The 22,097-nt window shown below is 38.3% G+C and overlaps 1 protein-coding gene across 1 annotated transcript; it reads left to right on the forward strand.

The window, feature by feature from the left end:
- Positions 1 to 2,493: 2,493 nt before the first annotated feature.
- On the forward strand, positions 2,494 to 20,347 carry LOC121736383. The gene is made up of 6 exons (XM_042127550.1): positions 2,494 to 2,759; positions 10,992 to 11,148; positions 15,164 to 15,278; positions 17,747 to 17,884; positions 18,372 to 18,585; positions 20,128 to 20,347. Exons 1-6 carry the CDS (start codon positions 2,597 to 2,599, stop codon positions 20,277 to 20,279), a joined length of 939 nt encoding a protein of 312 aa, XP_041983484.1. The 5' UTR covers positions 2,494 to 2,596; the 3' UTR covers positions 20,280 to 20,347.
- The last annotated feature ends 1,750 nt before the right edge of the window (positions 20,348 to 22,097 follow it).

Consider the following 22,097-nt stretch of genomic DNA (forward strand, 5'->3'; position numbering starts at 1 on the left):
TTCGAGTAGGGGATTTATGTGTAGTGTGTCCCCTGATCAGTTTCGCTGGTTTGCCGCTAGATGGCACTACATGTCCGTATACCGTGTACCGTAACAATATTATACTTATACTATAACTTATACTTAGAAGTTAGATCTCTTCATCAGGTCACCACTTTTATGAATATGGTACCAAATGGTACCAAATTGGAATGATAACCTATACACCAAAAGAAAAATTTTGAAATTCGGTTCACAAACGGCGGAGTTTCGAAAGTCGGTTAAAATTGTAGCCTACGTGTTATTCTGATGTATAGATAAGCTATATTATTGTTAAGTTTCATTAAAATCCGTTCAGTAGTTTTTGCGTAAAAGAGTAACAAATATCCATACATCCACACATCCATACATCCAAACAAACTTTCGCCTTTATAATATTAAAAAGTAGGATGCCATGTCGGATTTTGGTCGGATTATTTACTGTATGTGCTAATAGCGCCCCCTGCGTATCTACGTAGCGTGATATTCCCTATGTGTATGTAAACTGAAGAAAAATAATGGTATAATTAAAAAATCCTAGGAACTATTTTTTTGTTTCATAAAGACACAAAATGATTACTTACTGCAAAAAAATAATACTTTTGTAATTGGTACACCGGTCTATTTTGTAAATATAATTTTCTGCTCATTAATTTATTATAACAACTTACAAATAATAATAATCATTATGGTATTTTAAACATAAATGATTTTTTACCACAAATAATTACTTATGTAAGTACTAGTTTTCGATTGAATAAAAAAAAATATCCAGTTTTCCAAGATAATTTTCAATTTCACTCGATTAAATTAATTATATTTTTGTTTTAATTTATGAATGCCTATTTTTAAAGTCCTAAAATAGCATTTTCAAACAGTGAAAACTTTGTGCGCTTAAAATAATGAAAAGACTCAGGACATGGGCTGCCATGTCCTGAGTTCTCGTGTCCACGGACTCCTCTTAATATTTTACACCACAGGAAGGCCTGTGGTGTAAAATATTAAGAGGAGTCCACACCGCCGTTTTTCCATACAAACGTTGTCCCCTGTTTCCTCCCTGGATAATGCTAGTAGAGTTATATTTTTTTCCTGAATATCTACGGCCACTAATACAATGTCCCTATGTTTTCTTTTTTTTCATAATTTAATTATTAAATATGATATGAACGTTCAAAAACCAAAAACAATGGCCAGATTTTCCGCTTTGTCCAAACATCCAGAAAACAGATTTGGCTAGATTAAAAAAAAACATAGGAACACAGCTCGAGCCTATCTTTAATCTTTAATGAAAAAAGTACTTAAATCGTTTAAGTTTTGGAGAAGGAATCAGGGGACAACGAATCGTTGATTTTCTGCAGTTGTCTCTATCGCGTTCTGCGGTATAGGCTTGAGGTAAGGGAGACAGCTATCTAAGATATTACACGTACTTTTTTTTAATTTCTCTAGCCGCTGGTGTATCCTCTTAAGAGGATTCCACACCGCCACTTTTTCCATACAAACGTTGTCCCCTGTTTCCTCCCTGGATAATGCTAGTAGAGTTATAATTTTTTTCCTGAATATCTACGGCCACTAATACAATGTCCCTATGTTTTCTTTTTTTTCATAACTTAATTATTAAATAAGATATGAACGTTCAAAAACCCAAAAAAATGGCCAGATTTTCCGCTGTGTTCAAACGTCCAGAAAACAGATTTGGATAGATTATACAAAAAAAGCAAAACATAGGAACACAGCTCAAGCCTTTTTTTAATCTTTAATGAAAAAAGTACTTAAATCGGTTAAGTTTTGGAGAAGGAATCAGGGGACAACGAATCGTTGATTTTCTGGATTTTCTGCAGTTGTCTCTATCGCGTTCTGCGGTATAGGCTTGAGGTAAGGGAGACAGCTATAGATATTACACGTACTTTTTTATTAATTTCTCTAGCTCCTGGTGTACCCTCTTAAGTAACAACGCTCAAAGACCGAAACACTCTGTGAAAAAAATAGCTCACTTCGCGATCCACAACGCGAAATTCGTGATGTGGCCAATGAAAGCGTGCACGACGCGTTGAGGCAATCACAGAAAGACCAAATAGCGAAAAAGAGAGCCTTGTGGCAATCAGAAAAGCCATAAAATTAGGTATAGAGTTAGTTGATACCCTAGATTAACACATAGGCTACTTTTTACTTTTTTTTTTATGAAAGCCGCTTTTTCTAACAAAAATGTATTTTTAACCGACTTCAAAAAAGGAGGTTTGTAAGAGAACCTTGAATAGTTTATACACGACGTACCTAAATATCATTGTTATAGAGAGGAAATATCAATATTTTTATATTTCCTCTAGTCTAGTCTAGTCTAGTCTAGTCGAGTAAGTGGTTAAGAATGACAAAAAATTGAATAATATCATTGGACAGCGAACTTATCGCATAAATATACGTATCAATATTCAATATGGCCATAATTTCTGAATCATTTGACATTAACATACTCGCAGAGCGGTCGCGCTCACACGAGGTTATAAAAAATTACCACAAAATTCCGTAAGCCAACGAAAAGCCACGATACCTTAAGTTTTTTGTGGTTTAGCCATTTGTGAAGATGGAGTTCATCCCCGAAACACCATACCTGAAGGTACCTCCAGACACCCTGCAGGTGGTGAGAGACGACATCGGCATGGGGAAGCCCGGGGAGATGAAGGAGGCCGTCAGGATCCTGGACGAATGGGTGCACCAGCAGCCACATTTTATCATGAAGGATATACGTGAGTAGCTTTTTAAGTCCGATTGTGACAAAAATAGACTGCCAAAAATTCGGTAAAAGGCACAAAAAGGTCATATTTTCAAGTCCCAAGTCAAAGTGAAGATTCAAACAAAGTTTAGTTGTCAGCAGTCCGGGGCCTATATATTATGTATACAGGGTGCATCAAAATAAAGTAATAATACTTTACTGTGTATGGGTGTAACGAAGCAGCGCTGAAAGATTATTTTTTTATGGGCAAATGCATCATGCTTGGGCCTTTGTCCGTACAAATCACAAAAAAAAACTCTGTAGTTGTAAAGGATACTAGTAGTATTATAACTTTATCTTGTTACAACTTACACCTAATACAGAGTCCTTAATTGCCTGCATAAACAAGGATAAATACTATAATAATTATTTAGATGCCTATGCATAGCTTCTAAACCGGCTTTTAGTGCCATTTTACCACAGAAATGGATATTTCTGTGCATTTCACGTTTTAAAGCTAACGACCGGTGGTTATTTAAATCGGCTGACGTACAGTTTGTTTTAAATTAATATTCATGCACCTAAATTCGTGATTACTTATTTATTGATCCAAAACCTGCTTGATATAATTTAGGAGCCGAAGTTGTAAATAAAAATGTATAATAAGATTTGGTAATAAAGCATCGAAAGCACATGTCACAAAGGCGGGCCGCACATTTGCCGAAATCGATTTCCGACTTCGGAAATCCGAACGCATTGAATCAGTAGAAAATACACACGTTCGCTTTTTTACGAACGGAACGAATTCCGCACATACAACAATTGCAAAAAGACGATCCAAATCGTAATTCCACATTATGAAATCGAATACGGGAAACGTGCGTATGCGGCCAGCGTTATAGCGACGCGTTGTGTCAAATTTCAGCTTTGATTTTTAACTAAGTATACTGTCGAAATAGTCAAATATTGGATCCGACCGTAAAATCCTGCATGAATCGTTTTTTTCGATCAAATATATTTTAAAATAATCTTTAGAACGTATAGAATGGATTAATGTTGGGTTGCCTTGTCAAAAGTAGCCGCAAGTACCTCTAATTAAGTTTAATGTTCATTCATGAGATAAATGCATAATTTGTATGAATATTTTTTCAGTAAATTTTACATCATTTGAAAGAAAATGAGGAGACAAAATAAGGTATAAATGGTTGCCAGCTCTAAGTCGGCCGCAACCTAGGGTTGCCAGCCCATAAACAGACATAGTTCTTCATCAAAATTGAAGAATCGATTTTTTAAATAATTTTGATACAAAATTAAAGTTTTATGCATTTTGTGCATGAATATCCATGGTTGCCAGTTGCACGATAGCCGCAAACTGGGGTTGTCATCACTTTTGTTTAAGACAAATGTTCAGGCCTACAATTATTATGCCTGGCAGAATTTGAGGACGTCGAGAAGGCGCAAGATTGCTATTTTTATTTCACAGGCGTTTTTGTTTTTATGCGTAGTGTCCTGTCATTCCTCAATGTCATTCCTTCTTAGTTCTTATTTTTCTATTGAATACACGCAAGTATGTATTACGGGCTTTCATTTTACACAATTAGAGGTACTTGCGGCTACTTTTAACAAGGCAACCCAACATTAATCCATTCTATACGTTCTAAATATTATTTTAAAATATATTTGATCGAAAAAAACGATTCATGCAGGATTTTACGGTCGGATCTTAGGATATAATAACCTATCATACTAGCTGTCCCGGCAAACGTTGCTTTGCCATAATATAAATCAAGTATTTCACCCATATTATTTTATTGAAGTGACTAAATAAGTATGTTACCATGGCAACGTCCATCGCTATCCCGTCGCACAAACAATGGTCGCCGTCAGTCACGAGTTGTAATAATTTACTATTATTTATTCAACAAATGCACTTATCAATATAAAAAGTACCCAGTAGGCAGTAGCCGATTCTCAGACCCACTGAATATGCATATAAAATTTGGTTAAAATCAGTAAAGCCGTTTCGGAGGAGTACGCGGCCTAACATTGTGACACGAGAATTTTATAATATATAAGGATATTACTGCAATGTTTTCACGCTAGAGGCAGAACGAACACAGACAGTAAACAAAAAGTTTTGTCCGACGTTTGACAACGTTTCTGTCAATATTCTGATATGGCGTGTGCCACATGTCGGATTTTGGTCGGATTATTTACTGAATATGCTACTAGCGCCCCTACTCCGACCTCGATTTGGTTGTGACTTTTAGGTATATGCCTTTTGCGTAATATTCCCTATTACCCTGGCATTTTAGGGTTCCGGACCCAAAGGGTAAAAACGGGACTCTATCACTGAGACTTCGATGTCTGTCCGTCTGTCTGTCTGTGTGTCTCCAGGCTGTAACTCAAGAACCGCTATAGCTAGACTTCTAAAATTTTCACAGATTGTGTATTTCTGTTGCCACTATAACAAGAAATACTAAAAACAAAATTAAAAAAACGCCCATACAACAAACGTGATTCTTTTGGCTTTTTTTGCTCGTAATCATTAATGGTAGCAGGTAGGCCCTTTAAATACTCACTACATTCTTAATTATATTTCTAACTTAAATAATTAATTAAAAAATTAAGGGGCGCTCCCATACAAAAAACACAATTTTTTGCCAACTTTCGCTCTATAACGGTACGGAACCCTTCGTGCGCGACTCCGACTCGCACTTGACCGATTTTTTTTACATTGTATAAAATATAACAAGTACTTGTCAACTAGTGATAACTACTAATTACGTACTAATGAATCTACGTCAGAAGTTAGACTGTATTCTAGTCTCGATGAATTATGGTATGATTATTATTATTGTAGTTAATTAGGTACTAGTTAAGTTTCTACAGTCTCTATGAATTATGGTTACATAATTATTATTGTAGATGTGCCATGTTTTTATTGTCGTGTTAGTTACTAGATGATAACCGCAACCGTCGATTTTTTTCAGGAAAAGCAAAGTATAATATATTACTGCAATGTTTTCATGCTAGAGTGCAAAACCAGTACAGACTAAAAAAAAGTTTGGTTCGACGTTTGACATTAACGTTTCTGTCAATGTTCTGAAATGACGTGACGTGCAACATGTAGGATTATTTACTGTCTGTGCTAGTAGAGCCCTCTTCTTCGAACCTTTGCCGCCTTTTTTATGAAATAAGGGGGCAAACGAGCAAACGGGTCACCTGATGGAAAGCAACTTCCGTCACCCATGGACACTCGCAGCATCAGAAGAGCTGCAGGTGCGTTGCAGGCCTTTTAAGAGGGAAAAGGGTAATAGGGAAGGGTAGGGGTGGGAAGGGAAGGGTATAGGGTAGGGGATTGGGCCTCCGGTAAACTCACTCACTCGGCGAAACACAGCGCAAGCGCTGTTTCACGCCGGTTTTCTGTGGGAACGTGGTATTTCTCCGGTCGAGCCGGCCCATTCGTGCCGAAGCATGGCTCTCCCACGCCTTTGCGTAATATTCCCTATTGATAGAGTGACAACTGAAAACAGCTAAACTAATTCTATCCTAAAACAATCAGCTCATACTTAGATTTAATTAAAAGTTTTGCGTTTTACTTACTTAGATAAAACTGGTTAAATCTAGGCGTAGAGCTGCACTTTGGGTTCTAGCCATGACTTATGCACAAAATCTTACCTTAAAATAGATTTCACACTCCTTAGCTAAGTTTAGCTACGTATTGTGAAAAATCATACGGCGATAATAATAGTTATTGCAGAAGGTGACAGAAAAAGTTAGAGCTTTCAACAACAATGATCCGTTGGAGACAGAAATTATAGAAACATAATATTTAGTAATAGGGAATACGCAAAGGACGGAGCAGAGGGCGCTTCTAGCACAAACATACCACCTGCAACTTTTCGCCATCGTCCCACGCGAAAAACATACCATCCTCATCACCTTGATGAGTGGCAGTCTTCCACAGTGCGTTTTTCGCGTAACTTTCTGCCGCGCACTGTAAAACTCTGGAACGAACTGTCACCGGCAGTATTTCCGGACCTATACGACCTGCACACCTTCAAGAAAAGAACGTATTCCCTCTTAAAAGGCCGGCAACGCACCTGCAGCTCTTCTGATGTTGCGAGTGTCCATGGGCGACGGCAGTTGCTTACCATCAGGTGACCCGCTTGCTCGTTTGCCCCCTTATTTAATAATTAAAAAAAAACATTGAACTATTATAACTATAATAGTTCAATGAGCACAAACCACTGACCTCCATTATACAAGTACGCTGGACTTATGATAACCACCTGCTTTTGTGCCTATTTGAAGCGGAATCAGCGCCCCCAACGTGGGGAAAGAGAACTAAATCTGACGTAAATTACAAATGGCCGCTTAATCGTTATTGGTTGTCATCACTAGTATTAGTTCCAAGTACTCCCACTACTGCTATCAGCGCCAGTATGGTGACTTTCAAACGTCATTTATTAGGCAGATTTAGTTCTCTTCCCCCGAATTGGGGGCACTGATTCCGCTTCAAATAGGCACAAAAAATAGCTGTCATTTCAAAGGGTATCATAAGTCCAGCGTACTTGTATAATGGAGGTCAGTGGCACAAACAGTAATTAATAATAATCCGACCAAAACCCTACTTGTAGATAGCACACGTCATATCAGAATATTGACAGAAACGTTGTTAAACGTCAAAGAAAACTTTTTGTTTACTGTTCATGCTAGGGCCTGTCCACATCACGACGTCGTCAACGTGGAACGGTGCGGTAAGATGGCACGGTACGTTGACGTGACGTGCAAATTTACGTTAACATAACGTAAATTGCCCTTCACGATATAGCAACATTATACGTCGCCAATCGCCATGCCTTGTAAAACTGCTACATTCTTCACTACTGATCTAGATGTGGACCGCACAAAACGTATTCTGCTTTTGCTCTTTTTAAAAACGGAGAAAGAGAAGAAAAAGACGTGCATTTTACGTTACGTTAACCTAAATTAAGGAAGTAATGATTTTCCTTAAAAGTTTGCGTCAATGCGTATTATGTGATTAATTTGGTCCCAAACTTTAAGGTCAGTTACATTTTGGGGCCAACAAAATATAAAAGCAAGAGCAACTTTTGGTGTCTTAAGGTCAGACATGTTTGAGGTTTTGTTTTTTCCTGTCTGTTATAACTGCTACACACGGTTATTTCGGTAAATTGATCGATGGTCCAACCAAACAAGTCAAAGTTATGGACATCTTACAAGTTATAGTACAGGGAGAATTAACGACTGCTGAGTATTGCAAACTAGCTAAAAGCCGAGCTTTGTGAGGGCTCGCGTCGTCACACCTTGACTGACTGATGATATTGATAACACATCAACATATTATAAATAAAAATCGGCCAAGTGCGAGTTAGACTGGCCCATGAAGGCTTCCGCAGCAGTAATAAGGTTTATTTTTATGAAATCAAAAGGTTTTTGATTTATGTTTTAGTTCATTTAATGAAAGTTAAATTAAGGTTTGCCATTTATAACGTATAAAAAACCACTTGCTAAACCTCGTTCAAACCAATTTTCGTTGCTAGTAGTAGATGTACATCATATTATATTTTTTTTGACTTATATAATACTTAATATTTTAGAGGGGGGGGGGGGGCACATATTTTACCACTTTGAAAGAGTCTCTCTCGCAAACTATTCAGGTTAGAAAAAAATCATATTAGAAACCTCAATGTGATTTTTGAAGACCTATCCATAGATACCCTACATGTATACGTTAGCTGATGATTTTGTTTTGTTTCAGTAGTAGATGGGGATCCCTAAATTTTTTTATTATTTTTCCATTTTTGTATCAAAGTCTTGATGCGGTTCACAGACTACATCTACTTACCAAGTTTCAATAGTATGTAGCTCTTATAGTTTTGGAGAAAAGTGGCTGTGACATACGGACGGACAGACAGACAGACTGTATGACGAATCTATAAGGGTTCCGTTTTTTGCCATTTGGCTAGGGAGCCCTAAAAATTACTATGTTAAAACACAAATCAATAGGCGTGATAGTTTTTCAGTAAAGTGTGCCACAAAAGTGCTCAAATTGTGGGATACAGTATCGCTTCGCTCGCCTCGCCCTGATTATTAATACAGAGACCAATTTTACGACCTAGGAAGTACGACTATCGAATTACAACATTTCCCTGTTATAGGTTTTGCCTAAGATGTTTTTTTTAAACCAAACAGCCTGAGCAGCTATTTGGTTTAGCTTTTAGTTTTACTTTCATGTCCTTCCTCCGAAACAAAAAAGTAAATTTATGATAGGTATTTTTTTTTTAAACTGTATTTTAACATTGACTCAACCATAACTAGTCCATTGAAATGTTACAATTTAAGGACCGAATATTGCATTGATTAGAAGACGCAAATTATTTTTACTACAAATATTATGTTTTTTATTAAAAATTGAAAAGTTATAATCTATATATGATATAAGTTTTCTTATTACTCTTTGACTTTGTTTAATATATTTAAAAAAATACGTCCGACTTAGGTTATACCATCGAGGAAATTGATTCCTAAGCAGTTGACGGACCTACGTCAGTCGGCTTATGTCAATTCAATGTTAGCTGTGATCTGTCTGCCGGGTTTGCCGGACCTAGGAATCAACTTCTCTGATAGTACATGATCTATTCAGAAAAAGATCCCCGATCGCCCCCGATCTCATGAAACTAATTTTCTGCAGATGCAAACAAAAAACAAAGACTAAACTACTAAACAAAATTAAAGAGCAATAAAAAAAAACTTTTAATAAAATATCCAATTTTTTGCTTTTAATTTTTTTAATTTTTAATTTAGGGTAAAAATTCATAATATAAACCTATTTGTAGGCAAAACAATTTGCAAGAAATTTTGATTTTGTAATTTTTTTATAAGACATTTAGTTTCCGAGATATCGTCAAAATAGTGTTGCGACCCTTTTTTTCAAGATGGCGGCCGGGGGACAAGGGTGGCGACCCCACAAACTTGACGTTAAGCTTCTATTGACCCCCCCAACATATCCCAAAAAATAAAATTGCGTCCTCTAATAAATGCAAAGCTCATGTAACATTTCAATGGTTGTGTGTGACGGTTATTATAAAGTAAACAGATTTTGAAAGCTCATTTTCCGCGAATTTTTTATTCGATAAATACCTACGTCAGCTCAATTTGTATACTTAAGTGTTTATTTTTAAAATACGAAATGAGTAATGCTGGTTTACCCGGTGCAAGGCCACGATATAAATATCAAATTAACTTCCTTTAAATATTGCATTATTATTATTAATAATTACAAAACGCGGTCAAGCGTGAAACGTTCACGTGCATATTATAATTTACATTTATGATTATTATAAATTAACATGTCTATTTTTATGTAAACGAAACGAGAGCTCTTACTAATAGGCGCTAATAGGCGCTTGCCAAAAAGTATTAATATTATTATTTTAAGATTTCTATAATTATTTTTAAGCTTCAGCCACTTTCGACCAAATAAACCCTACTGAACGAAGGCAGGCCGCATACACACTTTATCCGTATTCGATTTCCTAATGTGGAATTTCGAATTAGAATTCCGTGAGACTAGTGCAAACGTTCGTTTTTCTTCACTCGCGAACCGGATTGCACTCGAAAGTCGAAACATACCGTGTGCACTGTGCAGTATTCGTTCCGTTCGGGAAAAAGCGTACGTGTGCGTCAATGTATCTTCTACTGATCCCTCAGAACAGGAAAATACTGATCGCATGCATTCGGGTGTCAGAATACGGAAAACGAATTTGAAAATCAAATACGTGAAACGTGTGTATGCAACACGCCTAAATCTTTAACTATTCATTCGTAATTCTGATTCTCCTACGATTAATATTTAATTCCCACTTTAAAAAGTAATATACCTCTAGAAATGGAGCAACATAATTGGTCTCAAAATATTGTGTTGATACCGGTATCTGCTTCTGCCATCCATCCATCCACTAACGACCTTTCATTTCCAGCCCCTCTATACCAGGGAGATTCCAGCCCCTCACCACCTGGAGATGACGATACTAACGACCTTTTATTTCCAGCCCCTCACCACCTGGAGATGACGATACTAACGACCTTTCATTTCCAGCCCTTCACAGCCTGGAGATGACGATACTAACGACCTTTCATTTCCAGCTCCGCACTACCTGGAGATGACGATACTAACGACCTTTCATTTCCAGCCCCTCACCACCTGGAGATGACGATACTAACGACCTTTCATTTCCAGCTCCGCACTACCTGGAGATGACGATAGTGATGTCCAAGGGTTCGCTGGAGAAGGCCAAGCGCGTGCTGGAGAACATGTACGCGGCGCGCACCGACCGCCCAGACTACTTCGAGGCTGCTGACCCTTACACCTATTACGAGACGTTCAAGGACGAAGTGTAAGCTGACCCTAAATTAAGAATTAGATAATTTGTATGCAGTTCGAAAAGATGTATAAAAGTGTAACTTAAATAATTATTATTGTGTAATATTAATGCTTTAACACCCTGAAACACGTATGTGTGACTTGGTGGGTGCCTATTGTATAGAGTTCGATGTAAAAGTAGCAGCGCGCGGTGCGCTTATACGGGCAACTAAAATTTCTCAATTCCAGTCAATTCTTTAAGCTATGACGTCACGACTACATTAAGCAATTTGCAACAAGCAGCAATATTGCGCAATACAATTGCCTAGAATTTCCAAGACCATCGGATATTCGTCAATTCGTATGTGCGACATTGAGCGATACGAAATATCTGGAGCAATAATTAGAAGCAATATCACCGAAATAATTGCCGCAATTTATTGAAATTGCTCCATATTGCTCCACTAATAATTGTTCCAGATCGGTCCATTCGTGTCGCCGAGCAATTATTGCTCACGTGTAAGCGCATGTTTAAAAGAGTAAGGCTCAAAACACACCGGAATGGCAGAGGCGATGCGAGCTGTTTCAGTGTCATAATTATGATTTTAACTTTATCTTCATTATTGTAATACATAGTATCGCTTGAGAAATCGCCGCCGCCGGCGGCCGCCAGAGGCCACGAGCGGCCACGGGCGGCCGTATTTCTCAAGCGATACTATGTATTACAATAATGAAGATAAAGTTTAAAATCACATGACGCTGAAACTGCTCGCCTCGCTTCTGCCATTTCGGTGTAGATCGGCCCTAACACACTGCCCTTACTTACTACTTTTTAGTAAAATCAAATGGATGAAACGGTTGAATATTTTTGTCAGTGATCGTGATTAAATTTTAAAAAATGCGATACGGAACAAGTAAGTATTTCCGGAATAACTGCCATGCTAATATTCCAGTTACTTGACTTAAATTGCAAACTAGTTTTAACTTTTAAGTAACTTTACATTTTTTTCCTTTTCATTAAACAAAATACTTGGGTCTAATAATTATTAAAATACATTCATAAATAGTATCACATTTGAAATAAAATATTATTAAAATAAGTGTAATCATTATAAGAATAGTAATTACTTTTTTAGGGTTCCGTAGTCAACAAGGAACCCTAATAGTTTCGGTCTGTCAGTCCGACTGTCTGTTTGTCCGTCTGTCCGTCCGTCTGTCCGTCTGTCCGTCTGTCCGTCTGTCCGTATGTCCGTCTGTCCGTCTGTCCGTCTGTCCGTCTGTCCGTCTGTCTATCCGCGGTTTTTCTCAGAGATTTTAGCACTTACCTACAAAGCTGTAATTCGGCACGAACGTAAAGCAAAAAATAGCAAAAAAATCACGTTTGTTAAATATTAAATTTAATTTGTTTTAGTATCTGTTATTTTATCGGTATCAGACATACACAATCTGTGAAAATTTCAGAAGAGTAGCGGTTATTGAGATATACAGCCGAGACAGACAATAAGACATCGAAGTCTCAGGAATAGGGTCCCTTTTTTTCCTTCTTAAAGATATTCAAAAAATAATAAGCGGGGGATGTTACTACATCGCTATTATAGAAGCCAAAGCTGTGGCTAGTTTTTCGTATCTGTCTGTCTGTATGTTTGTTCCAGCATCACACGAAAACTACTGATCTGATTTGAATGCGGTTTTCACAGACATATTTGACTTTTTCCAACTTAACATCTGGTTATATAATATTATAAATGTTTATCTATTTGCCTAGTTACGATTTTGCCAGAACAGATTATTTTGCCGAATTGAGTTGGTCCGATAGTAAAAGTTTTTCGTAATCATGGATGATTTCAACCCCTTTCGGCCTTTAAGTTATTTTTGTTAGACTCTGTAATATTAATTATTTATCACTTTCATTCTTTTAATAGTATTTAAATACCTACCAAAATACATCGATATCGTCGTAATAATAATTAATCGACACCGTAGATAGACCAGACATCACTAGACCGTGTACCGTTGACACTATTCTGACAATATAGTGTAATTGAAGTCGGCGACATAGGTTTCCATATAAACGGCGCTACATAACACTTCTCCTTATTTCCCTGTTCTAAGGTTACATCACACATCAAAACTCTGATTGCATGCCTCAAACATAGAAAAGCTCTATTTTAATTAACTGCGTCACTATATCACAGTGTGATAAAGGGTGAAAGAATCGATAATAAACAATAACAAAAAACCGTAATCTTTGTCATATCGCATGCCTAATGCCACTAAAATTCCCAATCCTTACTTTGGGGATCAGTTTCAATTCAGGTTTATCTTTTCCAGAGTAAGACTTCAAGAGCTTACAGAAAATACAACAATTATTGTTTGTAAGCTTCCTGACGTAATTATCTGCAGCATTTACCAATAGACAGAGTAGGTTTGTTCGAGTGTCTTTTTGTACCCAAGATTCTCATAACATTTTCATCTCTCAAATCTCTTTCAACCGTAATATTACCATTATTTAAAATGCATTGGTTATAAACTAACGTAAAATAGTAAGTAACTGTAAATTGCGTTTTTCTGTACTACAACTGTAGTCATCAATTGCTAATTTGGAGCCGATGGATTCGGGAGCATCCACCATACTTCCCGACATTCTTAACAATCTGGGCATTTTTCAGATGAGGGTTGTCACCTATCAAAATGTCCATCGTCAGATAGACAGCGTCACTCAAAACCCCATCCGGTACTGGCCGCTCCAACAGATAACATACCGTACATAATGAAACTTATGTTGCCAATAGACAAATTAATCGCGCACGCCGTTATATATATAATTGAAATCTCGGGATCGGCTCCAACGATTTTCATGAAATTTAGTATATATAGGGGTTTCGGGGGCGACAGATTGATCTAGCTAGGAATCATTTTCATAAAATGTCTTTTTATTCGTGTTTTATCGATAATCAATAAACTGAAAAATATGACTCTTCCTGACATCTATTGGCGAATAATAATACTATTTTGTTAGCAACTAATTGTTTTAACGACCAGCAGATGGCGTTATTAAGTAACACGAAGTCAATGAGTGTTTGCTATACCGAGCAAAGCTCGGTCATCCAGGTACTAATTATTAAAGTACAAATATAATTAAGGATTTTGTGAAAATTTCAAGTGCCTAGCTGTTACCATTATTGATTACGAACGAAAAAAACCTAAAAAAAAAACACGTTTATTGTATGGGAGCCCCTCCTAAATATTAATTTTATTGCGTTTTTAATATTTGTTGTTATAGTGGCAACAGAAATACACAATCTGTGAAAATTTCCGAAGTCTAGCTATAGCGGTTACTGAGATACAGCCTGGAGACTTTCAGACAGATGGACAGACGGACAGACATCGAAGTCTCAGTAATAGGGTCCTGTTTTTACCCTTTGGGTACGGAACCCTAAAAAAGGCCAAAAAAATCAAGTTTGTTGTATGGGATAATAAATATAATTTATTTTATTTTGTATTTTTTTAATAAGTAAGTATTTGTTGTTACAGCGGCAACAGAAATCCACAATCTGTGAAAATTTCAGAAGTCTAGCTATAGCGGATCTTGAGTTACAGTCTTAGTAAAAGAGTCCCGTTTTTAGTTTTTACCCTTTGGGTACGGAACCCTAAAAAACTGTGGTCTAACGAATACGCTGCATAAAAGCAGTACAATATTGAAATTAATGACAAATAGCGTAAAGCTTAGGGCAAACCTACGCGACTAGGCGACTGCGAAGCGGAGCGTCAAGTTGTCAAATGTGTGTTTTGTATACAAAAAACACATTTGATAACTTGACGCAACTTGACGATATGAATGTTATTTTAATATCCTTAACGTCGATATTCGTACTGACAGACATCGACCTGATAATTCAGGGACAGCCTTGCCTTAAGCCTTTTCCACACTTCTGCGAAGGCGTTTCATGCATCTTTATCTCAGCAAGTTCTAGGCGCAAAATATGACGTCGGCATCCGGCGACACAAAGAGAGTTTTTTGACAACAATTTTTTTTTACAACATTTCAGATGTGCGACCGCGCTTCCTAAATTGACATCGGAGTACTACAGAATGCAGGTCACCAAACACAAGGGCAGGCTGACAAGAAAGGGACTGGAGGCCTTGATAAAATTCAGCTTTAGCGTAAGTTTATCCATATATTATCAATGCGTCTGTCTATCTTTCTGTTGCATCTTCACGCCCAAACCGCCGAACCGATTTTGCCATGGTATGGAGATACATTGAGTCCCAGGAAAAGACATAGGATACTTTTTATCCCGGAAAAATGTACGGTTTCCGCGTGATTAGAGAATTTCGGCGCAACGGAATTGCGGGCGTTCTCTAATAATATCTTCTACCGCGATGCACGAGCATCATGTCGGATATACGGTTTCATCAGCGCTCAGTGCGAAAAGCCCTCTGTTCCCTTGATATCCAAAAGTCAAGTGGACATGACGGAATCCCGCCTATTGTGTTGAAAAAGTATGCTCCAGAGTTGGCTCCGGTCTTGACGCGTCTTTTTCGGCTCTCCTATTCCACTGGCAGTGTCCCGGCTTCCTGGAAGACAGCCTTGGTACACCCGATCCCCAAAAAAGGTGATCGCTCAAATCCTTCCAACTACAGACCAATTGCTATAACCTCTCTCTTCTCGAAGATAATGGAATCCATTATCAATAGCCAGCTTCTTCGATACTTGGACGGCCAGGGATTGCTAAGCGACAAACAATACGGGTTCCGTAAAGGTCGCTCGGCTGGTGATCTTTTGGCATACCTGACTCATCGTTGGGCTCAGGCAATTGAGTCGAAGGGAGAGGCATTGGCTGTTAGTTTGGACATTGCGAAGGCCTTTGATCGGGTTTGGCATAAAGCGCTGCTATCAAAGCTTCCATCATACGGGCTGCCCGAAAAATTATGTAAGTGGGTCACTAGTTTCTTAGCAGACAGAAGCATAAAGATCGTAGTTGACGGCGAATGCTCGGAAACTCAGTCTGTTAATGCTGGTGTCCCTCAGGGCTGTGTGCTATCGCCTACTCTATTCATACTGCATATCAATGACATGTTACAAACCAACGGCATTCATTGCTATGCGGATGATAGTAAAGGTGATGCTGTATATACCGGCTCCCCTAATACTTCTCGGCAAAATGTCACTGAGAGTCGAAACGAACTTGTGTCTAAGGTGGAGAATTCATTGGAGAAGGTCTCTGAATGGGGTAGACGTAACTTAGTCCAATTCAACCCCGTCAAGACACAAGTCTGCGCGTTCACCACTAAAAAGTCATCAATGGTCGTTTATCCTCGTTTCGAGGGCACATCTTTAACCATCTCCCCTAGCATTGAGATACTTGGCGTCAACATATCGAGCGAAGTCCAGTTCCGATATCATCTTGAGGGTAAGGCCAAATTAGCCTCGAAGAAGCTTGGCGTTCTTAACAGAGCGAGACAGTACTTCAGTCCGGACCAACGCCTACAACTCTACAAGGCGCAGGTTCGGCCTCATATGGAATATTGTTCTCATCTCTGGGCAGGGGCGCCAAAATACCAACTGCTCCCTCTGGATCGTATCCAACGAAGGGCTGCTCGAATTGTTGACTGCCATAGTGTTTCAAACAGCTTGGACCCCCTGGAATTACGCCGAGATGTAGCTTCACTCTGCATCCTCTATCTGTTGTATCACGGGGAGTGCTCTGAGGAATTGTTCGGAATCATACCACCTGCAACTTTTCGCTATCGTCCCACGCGAAAAACATACCATCCTCATCACCTTGATGAGTGGCAGTCTACCACAGTGCGTTTTTCGCGTAACTTTCTGCCGCGCACTGTAAAACTTTGGAATGAACTGTCACCAGCAGTATTTCCGGACCGATACGACCTGCAAACCTTCAAGAAAAGAGCGTATTCCCTCTTAAAAGGCCGGCAACGCACCTGCAGCTCTTCTGATGTTGCGAGTGTCCATGGGCGACGGTAGTTGCTTACCATCAGGTGACCCGTTTGCTCGTTTGCCCCCTTATTTAATTAAAAAAAAAAATCTAAATATTGCAAATGTATGTAAATGTGTACCGTACCTAAGGTACACTTTTTTGACAAGTATTGTTGGAGCATGTTTTTTGACGGAGTTACTTTTCCTTAGTTTTCATTATTCGTAGGACGCGGCATTTCGATTCGTTCGTTTGAGTCTCAAAACCGTTTCATTGTATGGCCCCTGGTGTGACTGTCACGGTTACAGGTTATACGGTTGAAGACTTTCGTGGTCTAGTGGTATAGAGCGCGGCTCTTGACTCGAAGGTCGTGGGTTCGATTCCCGCGTTGGAAACGTGTTATTTCCAAGTTTGGTTAGGACAATGCAGGCTGATCACCTGATTGTCTGACAAGCAAGATGATCCATGCGTCGGATGGGCATGTAAAAAGTCGGTCCTGCGCCTGATCTCCGTCGAGTGTCTTCCGTCATACTGGATTATGAGAGTAAAGGAATAAAGAGTGCTCTTGTGCACTGCGCACACACTTGGTCACTATAAAATTACCCCTGCGTAGCTGGCCTAGTTTCAATGAAACCGGCCACCGTTATCGAAACCGGTGTGGGAGCTATTATTATATATGATGGTTGTCTCCAGTGTCTGGACTACATCAAGAGCAGAGACTACGTCTGCGGCATCGTGGTGGTGTTCGACATCCGCGCGCTGGACCTCAACGCCATGCTGCGCGACATCTCCATGCTGCTCGACATCAAGAACGCCTTGCTCACCTTCCTGGTACAACTCTTATAGTATAATACTCTTACAGAATAACCCATAGGCGGCCATAGGAACTCAGAAAGTCAGAACTCAGAAGTAACAAACGCCTGTATGCTCTAATGCGCAATCGCCAGTTAGACTAATTTCACTACTATTCTGATATTTTAAAGCCTGAAATTTGTATAAATTGGTAAAATAATAATTACTAGCTGTTTGACCGAGCTTTGCTCGGTATTCGATAAAACACGAATAAAATTACATTTTCTAAAAATGATTCCTAGCTAGATCGATTTATCGCCCCCGAAACCCCCTATATACTAAATTTCATGAAAATCGTTGGAGTCGATTCGCTAAACGGATTTTGATGACATTTGGCATGAGTAACTCAAATGTCATGACAACTAGTATAGTAAAGAGATACTGTAATTCCTATAGAACAGTTTTTATCTCAAAAGATACTGTTCTCGGCACCAATCTACAATATTATAATTTCCTTATGTTCCAGAACGCTTACGGAATGCGTCTCAAGCGCATCCACATGATCTCCTCCTCCAAGCTGGTGCACGGCATCATGAGCTTCTTCAAGTCGCACTTCAGCAAGAAGATCTTCGACCGCATCATGGTGCACGAGCAGCCCCAGGAGCTGCTACAGTTCTACCCCAGAGCCGTCCTGCCGCAGGACTTCGGTGGTGATGAGAAGAACTTGGACGATTTGGAATGTGAGTTCTAAATATATTTTGTTACATAATATATTTGTACCTGGATGACCGAGCTTTGCTCGGTATAGCAAACACTCATTGACTTCGTGTTACTGAACAATGCCATCTGCTGGAATAGCTTTAGCTGTTGTTGTGTCGTTAAAGCAATTAGTTGCTCACAAAATAGTATTATTATTCGCCAATAGATGTCAGGAAGAGTCATATTTTTCAGTTTATCGATTATCGACAAAACACGAATAAAAAGACATTTTCAAAAAATAATTCCTAGCTAGATCGATTTATCACCCCCGAAACCCCCTATAAACTAAATTACATGAAAATCGTTGGAGCCAATTCCGAGATTCCAATTATAAATATATATTACTAGCTGTCCCGGTGAACTTCGTGTCACTTTAAAACCTTCCCTGGACTTCTACGAATATTTTAAGACTAAAATTAGCCCAATCCGTCCAGCTGTCGCAGGGAAAAGAAGATATCAGGGATGTCCTGAAATCCCTAGGGATATCACGAAATCGCGGTAGATACCGAATATTCTTGTTTCTTACGTCTTCTTACTAAACAAATCTAGTGATATGTCATTTCACTAAACTAAATCTAGTGAAATGTCAGAAAAGCGGATACCGCCGAATAAAAATCGAGCTACGCATTTCTCTCACTCGCTCTAATAGGGTACTATCACTATCTTATGGGGGCGACTAACCCTAAATTGACGATTTTATAATTCATTTTTATACTTGAAAATAAAGCCCCGAATTGTTTCATTTTGTAGACATAGATACTATATTATATTTCCGAGAATCAGACCTAGCAAAAACACGATATCTTAAAATTTTCTCGATCACAAAGATGCATCTAATTTTGTACTGTGAAACTCTGGAACGAACAGCAGTATTTCCGGACAAACCTACAAACCTTAAGAGAATACACCAAGGGCGAGAGAAATTGAAAATAGGTATTTGAAAATGTATTGCTGTCTCACCAATCTCAAGTCTCCCACCGCAGAGCGCGATAGAAACAACACGACAAAAGTTCTAATAAAAGAACAGTAAATTGTCCGCTGATTCCTTCTCCAAAACTTAACCGATTTAAGTACTTTTTTCATTAAGAATTAAAGGAAGGCTTGAGCTGTGTTCCTATGTTTTATTTTTTTGTATATTTTAGCCAGTTTTGTTTTCTGGGTGTTTGAACACAGAGGAAAATCTGGTCATTTTTTTTGTGTTTTTGGACGTTCTTAAAATCTTTTTTAATTCAATAAAATTATGAAAAAAAGAAAACATAGGGACATGATAATATAGGCCATAGATATTCAGGATAAAATCATAACTCTACCTGCATTATCCAGGGAGTAAAGAGGGTACAACGTTTGTATGGAAAAACGGCGGTGTGGATTCCTCTTAAAGAAGAGAATCGTATCTCTTAAAAGGCCGGCAACGCACCTGTAGCTCTTCTGCGAGCGTCTATGGGCGATGGTAGTTGCTTTCCATCAGGTGACCCGTTTGCCCCCTTATTTTATAAAAAATAATCATCATCATTCCATTCCAGTGATTGGACATAAGGCGATATCTGGGGAGTCGCACCTGGCCCACATGCGACTGATGTCCGCCTGCCGCCTGGACCCCGCGCTGGACCCCAGCAAACAGCTCAACGAGGTGGACGGAGTCAGCGGCACCTTCCGGACCCTTAATATTGACTGATGATGCCAGGATGCGGTTGGGTTAGACTAGGGTTGCCAACCGTCCTGTTTTCCTAGGGCGTGTCCTAGTTTTTGTCCTGAGACGCCCTTTAGTTTTTATGAAGCGTCCTCGGTTTAGTATTTTGATTGTCACTAAAGTGTTTGTTTTAATAGTAGGTACTGACTACTGACTAGTCTAAGCTCGTAATATTTGATTGAAATACCATTGTACTCTTCTTAAAACATTAAATCATATTTTTATTACTTGAATTGTAGTGTACCTCTTTTCTCTTAGTATTAAGTTTACTATTTTAAGTCTGTTTGTCCTGTTTTTATAGAAAATTGTCCTGGTTTTTAGGGTTCCGTACCCAAAGGGTCAAACGGGGTCCCGTTTGACCCTTTGGGTACGGAACCCTATTACTGAGACTTCGATGTCTGTCCGCCTGTCTGTTCGTCTGTCTGTCTGTCTCCAGGCTGTAACTCAATAACCGCTATAGCTAGACCTCTGAAATTTTCACAGATTGTGTATTTCTGTTGCTGCTATAATAACAAATACTAAAAATAAAATAAAATAAATATTTAAGGGGGGCTCCCATACAAGAAACGTTATTTTTTGGCGTTTTTTTGCTCGTAATCAATAATGACAACAGCTAGGCACTTGAAATTTACACAAACGCCTTAGTTATATGTCTACTTTAATAATTAATAATAATATTTAAATAAAATAAAAAATTAAGGGGGGCCTGAATCTCTCATTACGAAAAAACAATTTTTGGCCTATTTTTCCTCCATAACGGTACGGAACCCTTCGTGCGCGAGTCCGACTCGCACGCCGATTATTTCAATATCAAACCCGTTCTTTTTATTTGAGGTTGGCAACCCTAGGTTAGGGTCATGTGGACCTTGTAATACAAGGGGTATTAACACTTACTAATAAAAAATGTTACACATTGAATAAGCTATAGTGAATAGTCCTTACCATGGTTTGACTTTTCCAATTGTATTTAAAAAGGATTAAGGACATGGTAGCGTATAAATTATAAATATTAACTAGCCGTTGCCCGCGACTTCGTCCGCGTGGACTTCAGTTTATAGCGCGCGATGTCAACAAAATTGGTGTCAAAAGCTTTTATAAAAAAACCCTGGTACTTACCCCTTTAATCAAAACAGTGTGCACATAATATTTCAATTTTTTTTAATTAAACTTCATATTTCATGCCAAACTTTTTAATCTTATTTAGCCCCGCAATTACACAACTTTACCCATAAACTATTTATCATTGATAGGTTTAAGGATATGTCACTGGCTCACTGCATAGATAAAGTACTGATTTATTAAATTAAATAATGTAATAAAGGAAATAAAAGAAATAACAATAAAAAAATCGTAAATTGAATGTAAGATAACACCACCTCTTATAGAAAGACTTTTGGGCAAGCGTTAGCGCGATGTTAGAGACGTACGGCGCCATCTATTATGCATTTTTGGAACTAACTTAATTTGAACAAATTTACGCATTTTCACCCCCTTACAACGCTTTTTTCCAGTAAAAAAGTAGCCTATGTCCTTTCTCAGGCTTTAGACTATCTGTATACAAAATTTCATTACTATCGGTTCGGTAGTTTTGGCGTGAAAGCGAGACAGACAGACAGACAGAATATATAATATAGACAGATATTTTATAAGGGAAAGAAAAAAATATATAAAAAATAACCAACATTATTGTTACCTACTTACCTAAGAATTTATTTTTAATAAAAATAGTTATAAAATAACAATAAAGTATTTAAAACAGTCTGCACTCCGTGAATACAAAAACTGATCAAAAACAGTAATAAT

This window comes from Aricia agestis, chromosome 19 (assembly GCF_905147365.1).
Source record: "Aricia agestis chromosome 19, ilAriAges1.1, whole genome shotgun sequence".
Lineage (NCBI taxonomy): Eukaryota > Metazoa > Arthropoda > Insecta > Lepidoptera > Lycaenidae > Aricia > Aricia agestis.